Here is a 15,050-nt window from a genome sequence, read left to right on the forward strand (position 1 = left end):
CACATCAATAAAATAACAAATCAGCTTACTTATCGAATTTCCCAGAGGAACCCACCCGAGGGATTAATAAAGTTCTATCTTATCTTATCTTATCTTATCTTATCTTATCTTATCTTATCTTATCTTATCTTATCTTATCTTATCTTACTTAACTTAGTTTTGTTGCAATGCAAAAACACCAAAGTGTCACTAAATTGAGATTGTGAAAGCATTTCAGTTTTCATTTCTTAGTTTTATGTTACTATAAAATGTATTTCTGGGGACAGTGCAAGGTCATTTTGATATGCCAAAGAAAGTTAAAAAAAAAGCGTTAATTTCTAATAATTGTGAGCTGTAGCCTTAGTCTCAAATTTTGGTGCAGCTGCGTCACAAGAAACTGACCGATGGTGTGGAAGTAATTTGCATTAGTCAAAAAATTCAGTTTCTACTATTGTAACACTCCTCTAATCCAGCTTGTTTCTGTGCTTCATAATTGAAAAACACTTATCCCTATCATCAACTCATAATCCTTGATTATTTCTTCCCCCAAGGCTTCAGCAAAGCACAGTGCCTTTGCCCGGCAGCTGGACATATCACGACAATGAGGGGGAGCAAAACAGGAAGGATCAGCTCAGTGTAGGCGGGGTCAACAAGGTGACCGTGGTGATGAGTAAAAGCTCAGATCGCCTGTCCCCCATGATGAAGGAGACGAGATCCAAGTTTAAGAAGTCACAGAGCATAGACGAGATTGACATTGGCTCCTACAAGGTCTACAGGTAGATATTGTTCTGATTCTTCTTAAAGAAAGCTCAAGCTCGATTGCAGCTACTGAAGTTGATTTCTAATGATGCCATGTTCCTCTGCAGCATTCCCATGGACAGCTATAGTTCATCCATTGAGCAGCAAACTAGTTTGGACCGTCCAGAGCTCCCCGGTTCTATGGAGCAGACCAACATGTCACGGTCACAGTCTGCCCCCATGTTAGATGAGGAGATGGGATACCCCGGACACGGATCTGGCGACCAAAACCAGAGACAGAACCAAAAACCTGCCATCCCACAAAAGGCTTACCACTTTGACCACAACTACAACCCGCAGGTTCGATGGAGTTGTGAACCATTGGTAGCGCTCATATATTACGTTTTTAGACATACACAATAAAACTAAAATAATCTGATTGAAACCAAACAATACAAAGTTAAACAAACAATTCTGTTCTTACCAATCAGGTGACCATGGATCGCCGGGTCCCTCCCCCTTTCCCAAACACACCAGATTATGTCAACCACTCATCGAAGGCTTTGGAGTACCTCAACCAACCAGGGAAGACACTACCCAAAGAGCTAGTGAGCCCTCGGTATCGTGCATATCCACCCTTGGAGATGTTTTCTTTCCCCCAGTCGCCAATCAACCAAGATGGTCCGCCCAGCCAGCAGCAGCAGCCAATCCCAAGTCAGCGCTCCAGACCAGGATTTCTAAGAAGAGCGGACTCACTGGTGAGCTCTACGGAGCTCGCCTTGTTCAGACGGGTTCATGAAGCTCAGCAGGAGGCGCTCCAAGAGTCTCAGTACAGACAACAGGTAAGCACAACAAAACAAGTAATGCTCATATTCCATAAATGGATGTGATTTTCCCTTTCATGTACTTTATTGAAATGTAAAGTAAATCATAGAAATGTGTTTCTTTCAAACACTATTTATTCCCTAAGACCCAAAATTAGTTTTTGTTAAGGCTCTACTTGAAAGTCATCCCCATCCCCATGCATTTATTTGAGGCCAGGATGAAAGCTCATACTTTTGTTTTTTCTAAACTCCCACTCACTTCCCATCTGTGACCCTCAGGTGGATCCCCCTCTTTATGGCCGGGCTGTCTACTCCACTCCCATGGAGCACTCCGCGATGAGTAATATGGCCGACAACCAGAGTCAGATGCTGCACAACAAGAGAAACGGTCGTTATGACGACGACTACCCCACTTACCAGGAGCAGAAGAAGCCCATGATTGGTTATCCAACCAAGAGCCTGACTCAGCGGCGTCCCCTGTCTGCCAGAAGTTACAGCACCGAGACCTACGGAGCATCTCAGGTACACTGTTTGTCTGTGTGTTTATGTTTCTACTTAACTGAGCCCTTTAAAAAGAGGCAGTATTAAAGTGAAAGAGTCATGTTACAGTTATAACATAATGGCTCTAACTAACAGTTATTTTCCTTACAGGCAAATCTGCCAGTTTCTTTTTGTTCACTTAAGTATCACTTGCCTTCTTTAAAGATCCCTTAAAACAATAACAGGGGCAGATCACCATTTTCAAAATCCCATCCTGACATTTTCAAATATCTTGTTTTGTGTGGTCAGCAGTCAAAAGCCACAGTGATTCAGTTACAACACAGAAACACAGCAGAATAATCTGCCCTGCTTTTAATATGCCTGCTTTTATGTCGTCTCTTTGAGGATGCAGAATTATAGCTTTGTTTCACTTCCATTTTCTTATAGGTACTCAGGTTCAGGTTTTTGTAGTAGCGAACTAAGAGGCATAGCACTGGTGTCCTTTGCCTCAGTCATATCTCTGAAGGCGATCCCTCGTCCATAAATAATCCCTTCAGGCTATTCTGGATTTCCCTCAAGTTAGACTTTCCCAAATTAGTCACAGTGAAGTGTCCAGCAGCATACTGATTAGATGTGCAGATCACTTCATCTGGCACCTTTCAACAAGAAGAAGCTGGGCATGGGAATGAACGTAAGGGCTTACATAGAGCGCTTGTGGCCGCTGTCTTTTTCCTGCCATCATTAGCCAACACTCAAAACTGAAGGTTGGAAAACACACCAGCTGTTACACAAAGAGCCTCACCTTTAGGCAGCTGGTGTAATGTTTGCATCGCTGTTGTGTTATCTTCGTTCACATGTGCCATGTGACCCAATCACATTGATCGCTATTAGTAATATTTCCAGCTTTGCTAAACAGCAGCAGTATCACTCAGTTGATCAGACCACCTATTGATCCAGACTGAAATATAACAGCTGCCGGTTGGATCACCTTTCAAAGTAATTCCGTCTGTCCATCGATCCACTTATCCACTCACACATGTACACACACATACACCCAAAGACACCTTTAAAGCAGATAGCGATTAGTCTCAGAAGTACTGTGTTTTTAGTGATAATTTCTTATGGGTCATACTGGGACTGGAAGCTGTCCCAGCTGTAATTGGATGAGGGGCAGGGCACACCTTGGATAGGTTGCCAGTCCATCGCAAATCGATGCTAAACTAAGAAAGCAAACAGTGAGACTATTATACATTAAATGTTTTGCATTGAGTTTTGAGTCCTTCCTGCTTTTTAGTACACGTAAAGTAACAATTGACACAAAAACCTATCTGTACACACTCACAGAACTAGTAACATGCTGTAGGGTTGATACTGATTTAAACAACTGACCAACACTGTCTTTCCTTTTGTGATTGCAAGTGGTTGGCAGAATAAAACAGCAGTTTAAGTGTTCTAGTCCTTCTGAGGAACATCCAGTGGTACTAGTCTGTTGTTTATTTAAGTCCTTAAACCACTTTGTGGGAGTGAAACAAGCTGTAAGCATCATAAATAGCATTACATATGTCATTTAATACCTAAAAAACACTAATTTGTTGCCACTTGATAAACTGACACTTGGTCTCCGTCTTGCATTTAGCTTTTTATCCACAAAATGTTCCAATATGAACACTTGTTAATTATGAACCTTGTACATTTTTATGTTTAAATATTAACTCCCTTGTGTTCAGGCACGTCCGGTGTCTGCCCGTCCCACCATGGCCGCCCTGCTAGAGAAGATGCCACCTGACTACACCCTGGCAACCTGCCCCGAGAAGCCACCCGATGACACCATCAAAGTAAGACCTGTTGTACCCCAGAAACCTGAAGACATCACCTCCAAGATGCCTGCCGACTGGAGGCAACAGCTACTCAGGCACATAGAGGCGAAACGACTGGACAGGGTATGTCAGTGCAGTGCACACACACGTAAGAGAGAAACACGCGTACACATAGAAAGCATTCGGAAGCCCTCCCTGTGTGTATTTGTGCAAGTCTGTGTTGTAAGGTTAACCAGATTCATGTCTGGCTTCATGTGTTTCCACTTCACACCGTCACTCTGTCAGCCTGACCGACCACAAACTCACTACGACAGACAGCGCAGTAAATTCTGTATTGTGATAAATATTTTGATCTTTTGTCGTGTCCTCAAATAGTCTTTCTTTTTGTGAACAAATAAAAGTCAGCAGGATCGTCTCCATATTAGGATTTTAATGGCGCTGAAAAAAAACTGTATTTTCACCTTTTTGTTTGTTTTGCACAATCACATGTTAAGGATCGTGCAATAGTATCACTGCAAAGGAGTAACATTTAGGAAAATACTTTCGTGACAGCTCAGTTATACTTTAGATTGATAAATAAAAAGCTACAGACTTGAAGTGCAGCTTAAACTGTCTAAAGGCAAAGTAATCCAATCAAATTCTCACATTTTGAGCACTGAGGATGGCTTGAGCTGTTGAATGGTGTTTTCTGGATTTCTATCTTTCTTTGGCCTCCAGTTTTATACTTACCTGCAAACATGAGAGTGCTATCAGTCCTTTCATCTAACTCCCAGCAAGAAAGCGAATGAGCCTATTTTTGAAAATGTCAAACTAATTACTGAGAAGCAGTACCTCAGCAGACAGGACAATCAGACATGCTAGGGAGGAGGTCTGGAGCGTGCAGTTATGAAAAAAAGATAAAAACCTGCAGAATCTAAACAATATGATCCACCAAACCCATCACACGGTGCCTGATGCATCATCAAAAATGAAGTCTTTTGGTTATAGGTTTGGTTTAATTGTTTGTCAGATATGTTACGCGACAGCTAATCTAAAAGCCTTACATACAAATGTTGGAATGAACTGATCCACCTGTTGTTGCCTGTATGACGCACTGTTCTGTGTGTATTGACCGATCACTAGCTAACATTTCTCTGTGCTTTCAGCAGCTCTGCACTCTTGTTGTTGTTGCTGTTGTTGTATCTGTTATTATCAGTGTTATTGTTGTTTGTTTGTTTGTGGAGCTCACAGTGTGTTGTCGCCATGCTACAGCCCGCTGTGTTGGCTCCGCCCCTTCCTCCTCCTCCCCCCCTCCCCACATTCACCCATGTCGTGTGATGTTGTCTTCTCCAATCAGAGTGGTGTCCTAAAGCACAACACGCTCACGCTGGGCATGCTCTGTCAGGGCGGGGGTCACGGCCAGGGGCGCAGCAGCACTTTGAACTTTAACCTTTACAATAACACTAAGCATGAGCCCTCTGCTGGCCGCTGGCTGCCACTACCTCCACCTCCGTCTGCTAACGCTGTGAGTATCCCTCCAAGAACAATGTTACTGATGCTTACAGTATATGATTAAAGACAACTTCAGCTACTCCCTCTTTACATTCTCGCCGCTAATACAAACTATTATTTAAACAAAACAATGACCATGCAATCTATTTTAGTCACTGTTATATGTTCCCTGTCTACAACCCAACAATAAGAATTGGAGAAAGCCATTAAAATCCCGTGGGTTTTTTTGTTTTTTTTCTCAGCATGACTTGAAATCATTCAGTGCCCAGTGTGGCAGCCTGGTGGTGGCTTGTTTTAAAGGATTTAAAACTTGAAATATGTCACTTACCATAACAACAAACAGAAACTTGTTTTTCCTTTCTTGCAGCAGTCACAGTCTGTCTGTCAAATTTTGTCTGACACATGTTAGGCATTCCTCATTTACAGCGTTTTCAATCATCTTAGGCCAGCTTAGCTGTTACCAGCTTTTAATATCGCTGTCATTTCTCCACGAAGTGGCACTAAACTCTGGAAAACAAACAGATTACTACTCAGGTTATTTTTCCAGGGATAAACCAATATATTGTTTCAATATCACATCAGCCTTATGAAGCTGACATCTTCTGAATGTAGTGCCCATTGATTTTCTGATAATCATTAATTATCGGTTTTGGACTGGTTTAGAGGCCCAGAGGAAGGGCAGAATGACTTTAACCCTCTAAGGTCTGACTCATGAGTGCTAGGTGATAGCCTAGCACTCATGAGTCTATATTTACTCTATATTTTGGAGACAGATAGAATTGACTCTTTTTAAAAAAATTAAAAAAAAGGGGGGGGGGGGGGGCTATAGTTAGGGTTGGAGCCATCACTGATGATGTCTTAGAAGGTGAAAACAAGTACTTTTTTTAAAGACACATTCTTTGTTTCTTTGCAACAGCAAAAAAAAACCAATATAAACTATAAACATCAGTATCTGAAATGGCAATAGACCAAATTGCTATTTCAAACTTTTTAAAGTTTCAGTCGCTATTTCTGTGAATATCTCAGTGGTTTGATGTGGGCACGGCTCATTTAGGCTTCAGTCACACAGGCCTGGGGACCAGATGGTGACAATCTAGCAACCACCAGTTGGTCACTAAGAAAAACTGTGTATTCTGCAGTCACTTCTCGAGTATTTGTAGGAGGTTGCTGCCAGTCACTGGTTGAAATAGGTTGCAGGTTGCCATCGTTTGCCAGCAGTTTATATGGAAGATGGTGATTTGTCTGCAAAAGTAGTACAACTGGGGAAAAGTGCTACACAAAATGGAAATGGAGTCTAAGTAAAATTAACGCCTGTTGAAATGTGTTACTTTTATTTTGAAGGGCATTTTACTTAGACTCCATTGGCATTTTGTGTTACAATTTTTCAAGGTTTTTTCTGAAAAACTCCTCTCATTTAAGCGGGTTTTTAGAGGTGCTTTTGGTGTGGGAAAAAGGGGGAATCATAAAAACAATCTGTTCACGTTGAGCACGATATCACAGGTTTTATCACCGCCTAACATGACTTCATCTCGAAGGAGAAAAATCTGTTCCAGCTCTGTTCATTCTTCCAACTGAATCTCAGATGAGCTGTCTGAAACTCCAGGAGATAATAGGAAGACATGACTGGGGTAGCTAGAGTTTAATGTTCATTGTCAGTAATGACCACTTTGTCTCTTTCAGACCCCGTCTCAGCAGGGTGGCGTGCTGGACAATGACCAGGAGGGGGTGTCAGGAAGCAACCAGTGGGCTCCCTATTCACTAGGCAGGAGGGACGTCCCACCTGACAACCTGTTAAAAAAGGTGAGACCTGTTCACATCTCAGTGAAGCATCTCATCTCTGTTTTTATGCTGAGCATCTTCTCAGTGATAAAGATAACTATTTGTGCAATTACTCTTAATCACACGTTACATGTATTCCCGCTCTCCTTCCACAGAGCGCCCATTCCCATAACCCTTCCCATCAATCACACAACACCATGATCGTCACTTCCTCTTCCTCCTCCTCGGCCACTACACCTCATCGTGTGGTGGGTCAGCAGGGCTACGATGGGATGATGAACAAAGGAGGCCAATACAACCAAGGGATGCAGCTGTCAGTGGTTCCGTCTGGGGGGCCGGGACAGTACCAAGGCAACATGTCCCAGGGTATTGGCAATAAAATCATTTTATTTCTATTTATAAATGTTCACAAGGAGACTTTTTTAAGCAAGAATGTAGAAATCTTGATTAGCAGCAGTAATCCATGGGCCTCACATTAACAGCATGTACACATATCTATTTTAGAAGCTTTGTTTTAGAGTTAGATGCTACCAGCCTGTTTTTCTCCATACAGCCCCTGGACAGGCCTACCCCAGCGGTGGTCTGCCTATGGCCCTGTCCCAATCCGGAAACCAACCCCAGTACAACCCCCATACCTCTCACACCTCCCATCAGCCCGCTACCAATCCTCAGTACCATGTCAACCAGGGCATGGGCCATAGCAACCAGGTCGTTATGACCACCCACACCAACCCACGGCCTCAGAGCGCTCGCTGCCTGTTGCAGACTAAAGGCCAGAAGAGCACGGATGGTTTTCAGGAGCAGGTATCTGTCTGTCTGTCTGTTCATGTGTCTGCCTGCACCAAACACACCAAAAGCAATATTGGAGGTCTTTTCAAAAATGGGCTCTTCTAATATTACTATATACAGTATTACTTATACTACTATTACGTATACAGTATAGGGGAAGGGATATTTCCGTAGCAGTAAATGTGAATGCTTTGATGGAATAAATATGCTCCTGCATGTAGGGTTACCTCTCAGTAACTAATTTCAGCTTTGTTTAGCTCTATCTTTACTGGAAAAATAGTTCCCCTCAATCTCCATGATCTGCTGTTTGGTAACTAACCCGCAAACTAATCTCTCATAGAGCGATTAGTGCTTGTTTACATCAGTTTCATTAATAGGAGGACACGGAGGGTTCAGATTAGATGCTCAGTTTCGCAAGGAGAATTTATTGATACCAGATATAACCATAGTTACCGGAGTTACATTTTCACAGTAGCACTCACTCTGTTAATAAAAAGAAAGCTAGACTTTGCCCCTGTGGCATCACACAGTGGTTTTTTGGAGTTCTGTGTTGAAGCTTGACGATTACGGCGCCATCCTTCGCCACCTTTCTTTGGATGAAACCAAAAGGGTGGAACACTAACTTATCAGCTAACACTAGTTAGTGTTCTCTCACAGACTAGCTAGGTTTATTCAAAGATTTGATGTGTATATCATACAAATACCTACTAGTGGCTGCTAGTTTGTGCTAATTACAATTAAAAACAAGATGCTGAAATATTAATTTACAGATTTACAGACTTGGATGGGCTGACCAGAACCAAAAACCAAGTCTAGCTTTTGACAGGCTGTAAACATGTTTTTTTTTTCTGATATAAACTAGGCCAACATTGGAATCCATGGGGAATTTACTCACTTTTGGAGCCAGCCTCAACTGGCCATTTGGGAAATTGCAATTTTCCCGCCCGTACAAGATTAACTTTTAAACTGCAGACCTTGCTTTGCTCTTGGATTAGACCAATACAAGGCAGCAGTCAACTAAAGGGGGAAATCTTGAGATATCTCATGCTTCTAAATGCAATTTTAGCCACTTGACTGCAACAGCCTGGGCTGAAACATTTTAAAAAGTGACAGAGATGGGATTAAATTAGATTAGACATTTCAAAGCATGAGATTAGAGTGCCAGTTGAGGTGGGAACCTGAAGATCTAAACAAAAAGCAAAGATCTCAGTGCCTCAGCTGTTGCTCCATAAAAGACCTCCAATACAGCATAGGTGCCAAAACATATTGCCCGTCACACACGAGCGCACTTCCACATGTTGTCTGGTCACTGTCTGTCTGTGCGGTGATTTTTCACAACTTTGTATTTCACTTTCAGTTGTTGTCTTGTCTTTTCTTTTCTTTTCTTCCTGTATCTCTCCCTCCTCTCTCTGTAGCTGTGCGTGAGAATAGAGAAGAACCCTGGTCTCGGTTTCAGTATCTCTGGTGGCATCAGTGGCCAGGGGAACCCCTTCAAACCCTCCGACATGGTACGACCTGACCCGGCCTGCCAGCCAATCGCAGCCTCCCCGGTTTTACCTCAGAGTTGCCATGGAAACTGCTGCTTGTTACTGCAGTGTTTTCTTTCTCTGTCTGTTTGTCTGTCTGTGGGGCAACCGCTTAACGTGGTTAGCTGTGGGTGTGTTTGAGTGCATAATGTTACATGTAGGGCTGTGCTATTAATTTGGTAAAGAAACACTAAGGTATGATTGGGGGTGTTTCCAAAACTAAATCTGAGCATTGTTAGACTCACTAGTGATTATGATACTTGAGTCTGACATACTTTAATTTTAGGGTTGTTTTGATGTGATCTAAATACCTGCACAGCATCCAGGGCAAAGCTCCTTGTTTGGTTGGTCAGCAAACTTTAAACTGCTATGTCCACATGCATGCAAATATAAGATAAGCCAAACTCTCTTATCATTCCTACTTCTGAGTCTGACAGTGTCTGTCAGTGTATGCCAGGACAGAGAGCCTGTTGGGGTTGCAGCTCCCCAAGGCCTGCTGCACATGGCAGTCTGTCCTAGAAACACACTGCTGCAGTCAGTCTAAAGGAGCGATGCTGCTCGTGGTGCTCTGACTGCTATTTTGGGAAAGCTGCTCAGTTCTGGGACACCGTGGGTGATTTCAGATGTTCACCACTTTGATCTAAGGACAGGGTTATATGACAGATTTTGACTGACTGTTATTCTGAGCAACAGAGGAGACGACTGCCCTATAAATAGAAAGCACACAGAAAGAGTGCTTTCCATTGCACCCTTGCAACAAACGGGGAAGTTTCTTCCGAGTCGGGAGTAGACTGATTATGTGGAAACTGTCAGTTCATCATTTTAGTTTTTGAAGCAGACAACTGGTGAAACAGTTGCTGACTCGTGCAGTTATTTTAATCCTCCCTCCTCTGCTTGTATCCATAGGTCTTGCACTAGCTGCAGTTTGTACATTATTAATGCCGCGTTACACGGGCAGAAAATGGAGTCAATGCAGATGAACATTTTGTCAGAGGAATACGAGATAAGGTTACGTTATCTATCCAGTTAGTGTGGAGCAGTGGGCATTGTGGAACACTTGGTGACGTTTCACTTTAGAACCGAACGCTTGCTTTTACCATACATACTGTGGCGTCCGGCGAATGGCGAAAGTGGACGTGTCAGTCAGTCACTGCTCATCTGCTGGATATTCGCAGTGATTCCCACTGAGTCGTCAGCATGTATGGTTCAAAGGAAATGTTCTAAAGTGAAATATTGATTTAGATGTCCCCTGTGTCATGTTATATAGACTGTATGTCTGCTTTATCTAACTAACCCACAGGGTCACATGGAGGGAGCAGATGGAGGATATTTGTCTGCTGTCAAAGTTACAGTGCCGGGATACAACCGCAACTGTTACAAGCATCCTCCTCTGAATCCTTGTTCTCGCTGTTGTTTCATTCACACGTGAGAGGCATCAAGCGGAAGCCATTAACGGGTGCTTTGGAGTTTTATCAGCGGTAGTCACCTCGGGCGTCAATTTGTCACCAAATTCAACTCAAACTAGAAGCAGATGCCTTTGATTATTCTTTGAATCTCTTTTCTGGCCTATTCGTGAGAGTGTATCTGTTTGTCGTCTGATGTGTTTGCAGCTATTTTTGGTTAAAGCCAGTGTTAGCTTTCAGATGAACTCGAGGTGAAAGAGTTAACAAGGGCTGTATGTTTGAAAACAGCTTGACTACTAAATTATACATCTGTGGTTTTGGATCCCCAGAGCCTACTACAGCTGTGGCTATTCCACAGGGCTGTGGCTCCCCCTGGTGGACAGCTTGTTATTTGCACTCATGCTTTGATGGGTCTGGGACATGCCCACATGTCCAGGTGAATCACAGATGGTACAGTAGGAAATTGGTATCAAAACCACCAAATATAACACAACTATACAAAATAATTAAATCTATATTTGCTTTTAACTCTTTACCTAACAGAAAAAAATACCTTCTTTAAAAATGTAGCTTTATCTGTCTCTGTTTTTTGCAGAGAAACAGAATAATCTCCAGGCTAGATCTCCAAATAATTGAAAGTTTACAAAATATACCTCTTTAAGTACCGCTCTCATGTACCTGATGATAAATTTTTTCCTCTTTCAAAAATCTATCAGAAGTCATCAACAGGTGTCTAAAAAGAAGCAATGATGATAATAGCCTCGATGTTGGACTTACAGGACTCACTGAGGCCCTCTAAGCCACTGGGCCAGTTTTACGTCTGCCTAATTAGGACTCGGCAAGCAGAGACAGGGAATTAGTTCATGTATCGACCGGATTGGGATCTGGGCTTTGATCTTTGAGCTTCTCAGGGTCGGTTTAAGAACAGAAGACTGAAGGTTTTAAGGATCAGAACACGGATTTTATTATGTTTTCTTTTTGTTAAATCTGGGTCAGGAACATTTGAAAATCCAATTTTCTGTCCCTTCTGTTGTTAGATGTGCTGTTGTTGCGCACTGAGCTGCTGAGATACAAACACATGTTACATGTTTAAAGGAAAAGTCTAAAATCCCCGTGTGAAACATTACTAATATTGTTCCCGATTGTGTAGAAGTTTTTTTTGGAGATGGAAGGATTTTGCAAGATGCTGCAGCTCTGTGTGCAACTGCTCTGTTGTGTGTAAATGTTTAATTGGTGTGACTAATGCTACACAGTTTTAGCCCCTACTAAACTTTTTTGTAAAGTACAGTGAGCTTCATATTAGATCAGAAAGGCCACGCTGTCGTACCCGTTCGAGGTGCCGACGCCGTAAAGAATGGACACAAATAACGGCGTCGTACACAGCATTTTGCAGGCAAAATGAAACCAGTTTGTATCCTGGTGAAGAAATTATTTTATCTGTATATGCATGCATGAGGCTCACTGTATACTAAATGTCACTGTTTTCACGTGGAGTCACTGAACTAACCCTTCCCCTGTGGAATTGTTTAACATGCAATATATGTGTTTGTTCTTGCATTCTCTCTCACAGACTGTAGTATGTAGGTGCTGCTGCACTCTCACTACTACACGTCCTATTTGTCACCTCTCTATGGCAAATATATCCGTGTGTTCAACACAACCTGTTGAACCGTGTTGAGTCGATACAGGTGCATTGTCCTACACTTTCTGTGTCCAAAAACATCTTTCAGCTCTCGGTGAAAAGATGTTGGTGTTTTTACAATCTCTGCCTTGGGTTATTGAGGGAAAATATGGGGGATGAATTTTTCTTCTGCCCTGCCCGTGACCTACTTCCTTCCCATAGTGAGAAACCCATCCCACGTCTACTCTTCTTCCCATAATCTTTAAATATTTACTGTATATATTTATATATTTATATATATGCCAAGTCTATATTGTTAAAAAGAGCTGCTAAATTTTTTTTGTCTCTTCGGGAGGGCTTTATCACCCAGTGTTTGTAAATTTTAAGAGAGCCGCTAATCTGAAGGAAACACAAGCACCTTACAACATAACAGTTTCAGTGTCAAAATATGTATGCAGTATTTGCATGCCTCTCCAAATTGTGAACAAAGAGAATGCTTTGATGAACTGGCCATATATTTAAAAGTGATTTATTTATTTATTTATTTATTGGGAGGGTTGGATATTGAGTTGAGAATGAGAAGGCAAAGATTCTAAACCATCGTGTCCCTGTGTTGTCCTAACGGTGTATCATTTTGACTTATAGGGTATCTTTGTTACTAGGGTACAGCATGACGGGCCTGCCGCCTCCGCCCTGCAGCCCGGAGACAAGATACTGCAGGTAACACCCGCTCACTCGCCATCACATAGACATCACAAACATCCACATCTTGTCCCTTCCATTCCCAGCCCCACCCTTTTTTCTTATTAAACTGTGAGGTGAAAAGCAAGGGTGTAGTCATCCTACTGAATCTTTATGTTAACTGTAGATTGTGTGTGTGTGTGTGTGTGTGTGTGTGTGTGTGTGTGTGTGTGTGTGTGTGTGTGTGTAAGGCTTTCCTGCTAAATATTCTACCTGTATGTGTGTGTGCGTGCGTGCCACCTCAAAATATCAAGCACCACCCCCCACATACACCCGTGCGCCTTTGAGTCAAAGATCACAGTCAGATTTAAGTAGCTTTTAGCAATGTGTCATTTGTTATTCATTGCTGTAATGACAATGGGAAAAGCTGAAATTGCAGTAAAAGTTACAAATGGAGCACATGTAATCTCATAAAAACAGCTGAACTGACTTCTAATCTACTCGGATAAACAAAACTGACAGGCACCTGAACCTGTCACTGGAGATCATCCTAAAGCAAATTACAAAGAGCATTTAAATCCCATAAAATGTAAAACAGTTGAACTGGACATCTTATACACAGGATAAAGGTAGGGTAATTGCAGATATACAGGTTCGCCATTGTAGTTTTTCAAGCGTGGGAAATAAATAAAATGGCACAGGAGATTTTTACAAATGGAAAAAAAACCCTCTTTTTGCTTTAAATAGCTATTGGTTGGTATTTCCTACAAAGGTGCAGTGTTAGTTTTGTTCACCTGTGAAATGCCATCAGAGCACAGAATGTTGGGAGGAGGGTATTGAATCACACAAATGTGATCTACTAAGACGTACAGCTTAGTTTTCTGCAAATTGCACTGAATTTAGCACCAAAAGGAAGCATGTCAATTTTGGACCCTGTGTGGCTGTGATAGTTGCTGTTAGAAGTGTTAATTTGTTTAATGGGAAGAGGAGAGGTTATCAGAACAAGTGTGTAATTTGCGTAGGCGCACGGTTTAAAGCTTTGACTTTGTCCTGCAGCTCTTCACTGAGTCCTCACCGTGAATGTTTAATATTTCTGGTCCTCACTGAAACTGGTGTTTTAATGAAACAGAGCAGAATTGAAATGAGCCAAACTTAATGTGTAGGGAGAATCCCAGTATGAGGGGTATGCACACTTTTTAAAGGCTGTGAAGTTAGTTTTTCCAGTGAACACTGTTTCTTTTGTTAGTCCCATTTCTACAGAGAGGTTGATATACAATTAAAGTGTGTTGGGTGTCTGCTCTTCCAGCAGTTTGACTGCAATGAACTATTTTTTCTTTTTTTTTACTGATCTGTGGTTTTACATCCATTACCAACCAAATTTAAAGGGCTGTCAAAATACAGCTTCTGGAGCTCAAACAGATCTGAAGTGTGTTAGATTAATGTCTCAGTGCAACCTTGCAGTAAAAAGCACCTTGAGGCAACCGTTGTTGTGGTTTGTTGCTATATAAATAAAATTTAATTCAATTGAGTATCTTCAGCCTCACACAGAAAAAGAAGTAATGCGCACATTTGCGAATGCGATAAACAGCGACTTCATTAACACGCGGATGGGTCAGGATCTGATGATAAATAATCTTTGTGCTCTACTACACATTGTAAAGGTCAGCTTCCTGCATGTTCGCTGGATGAATTCTGCTTTACATTATGTGGTCTGCAACCCAGACGACCCAGAGAATGCCCGTCCTTATAGTTTCCTCCCGTATAATTTTAATTTTAATCCTTACATAACGCCCAGTGAAGCAGTGAAAACTCACTGTTTGACCACAGTTATTTACTGAACTCCAGAAGCAGGATGTCAGAAAAAGCCTGAATATCAGGTACAATATAAGTGGCTTGTGATGATTTCTAATTAAGTCAATAAA

The 15,050-nt window shown here is 42.0% G+C and overlaps 1 protein-coding gene across 11 annotated transcripts in view; it reads left to right on the forward strand.

Annotated features, from left to right (window-relative positions):
- lrrc7 (leucine rich repeat containing 7) overlaps window positions 1-15,050 on the forward strand; it is a 123,775-nt gene that overhangs the window by 107,516 nt on the left and 1,209 nt on the right. For 7 of the 11 annotated variants that reach the window (XM_082509847.1, XM_082509843.1, XM_082509840.1 and 4 more), the window contains 11 exons: window positions 531-755; window positions 846-1,101; window positions 1,209-1,559; window positions 1,821-2,063; window positions 3,749-3,961; window positions 5,175-5,342; window positions 7,010-7,129; window positions 7,264-7,474; window positions 7,662-7,912; window positions 9,313-9,405; window positions 13,093-13,167. In XM_082509847.1, the coding sequence (XP_082365973.1) occupies window positions 531-755; window positions 846-1,101; window positions 1,209-1,559; window positions 1,821-2,063; window positions 3,749-3,961; window positions 5,175-5,342; window positions 7,010-7,129; window positions 7,264-7,474; window positions 7,662-7,912; window positions 9,313-9,405; window positions 13,093-13,167 (2,206 nt within the window). The remainder of the gene's footprint in view (window positions 1-530; window positions 756-845; window positions 1,102-1,208; window positions 1,560-1,820; window positions 2,064-3,748; window positions 3,962-5,174; window positions 5,343-7,009; window positions 7,130-7,263; window positions 7,475-7,661; window positions 7,913-9,312; window positions 9,406-13,092; window positions 13,168-15,050) is intronic. The other 4 variants (XM_082509845.1, XM_082509849.1, XM_082509850.1 and 1 more) reach the window with 3 other exon arrangements.

The sequence above is a fragment of the Aulonocara stuartgranti genome (assembly GCF_965226115.1).
Source record: "Aulonocara stuartgranti genome assembly, chromosome: 17".
Classification (NCBI taxonomy): domain Eukaryota; kingdom Metazoa; phylum Chordata; class Actinopteri; order Cichliformes; family Cichlidae; genus Aulonocara; species Aulonocara stuartgranti.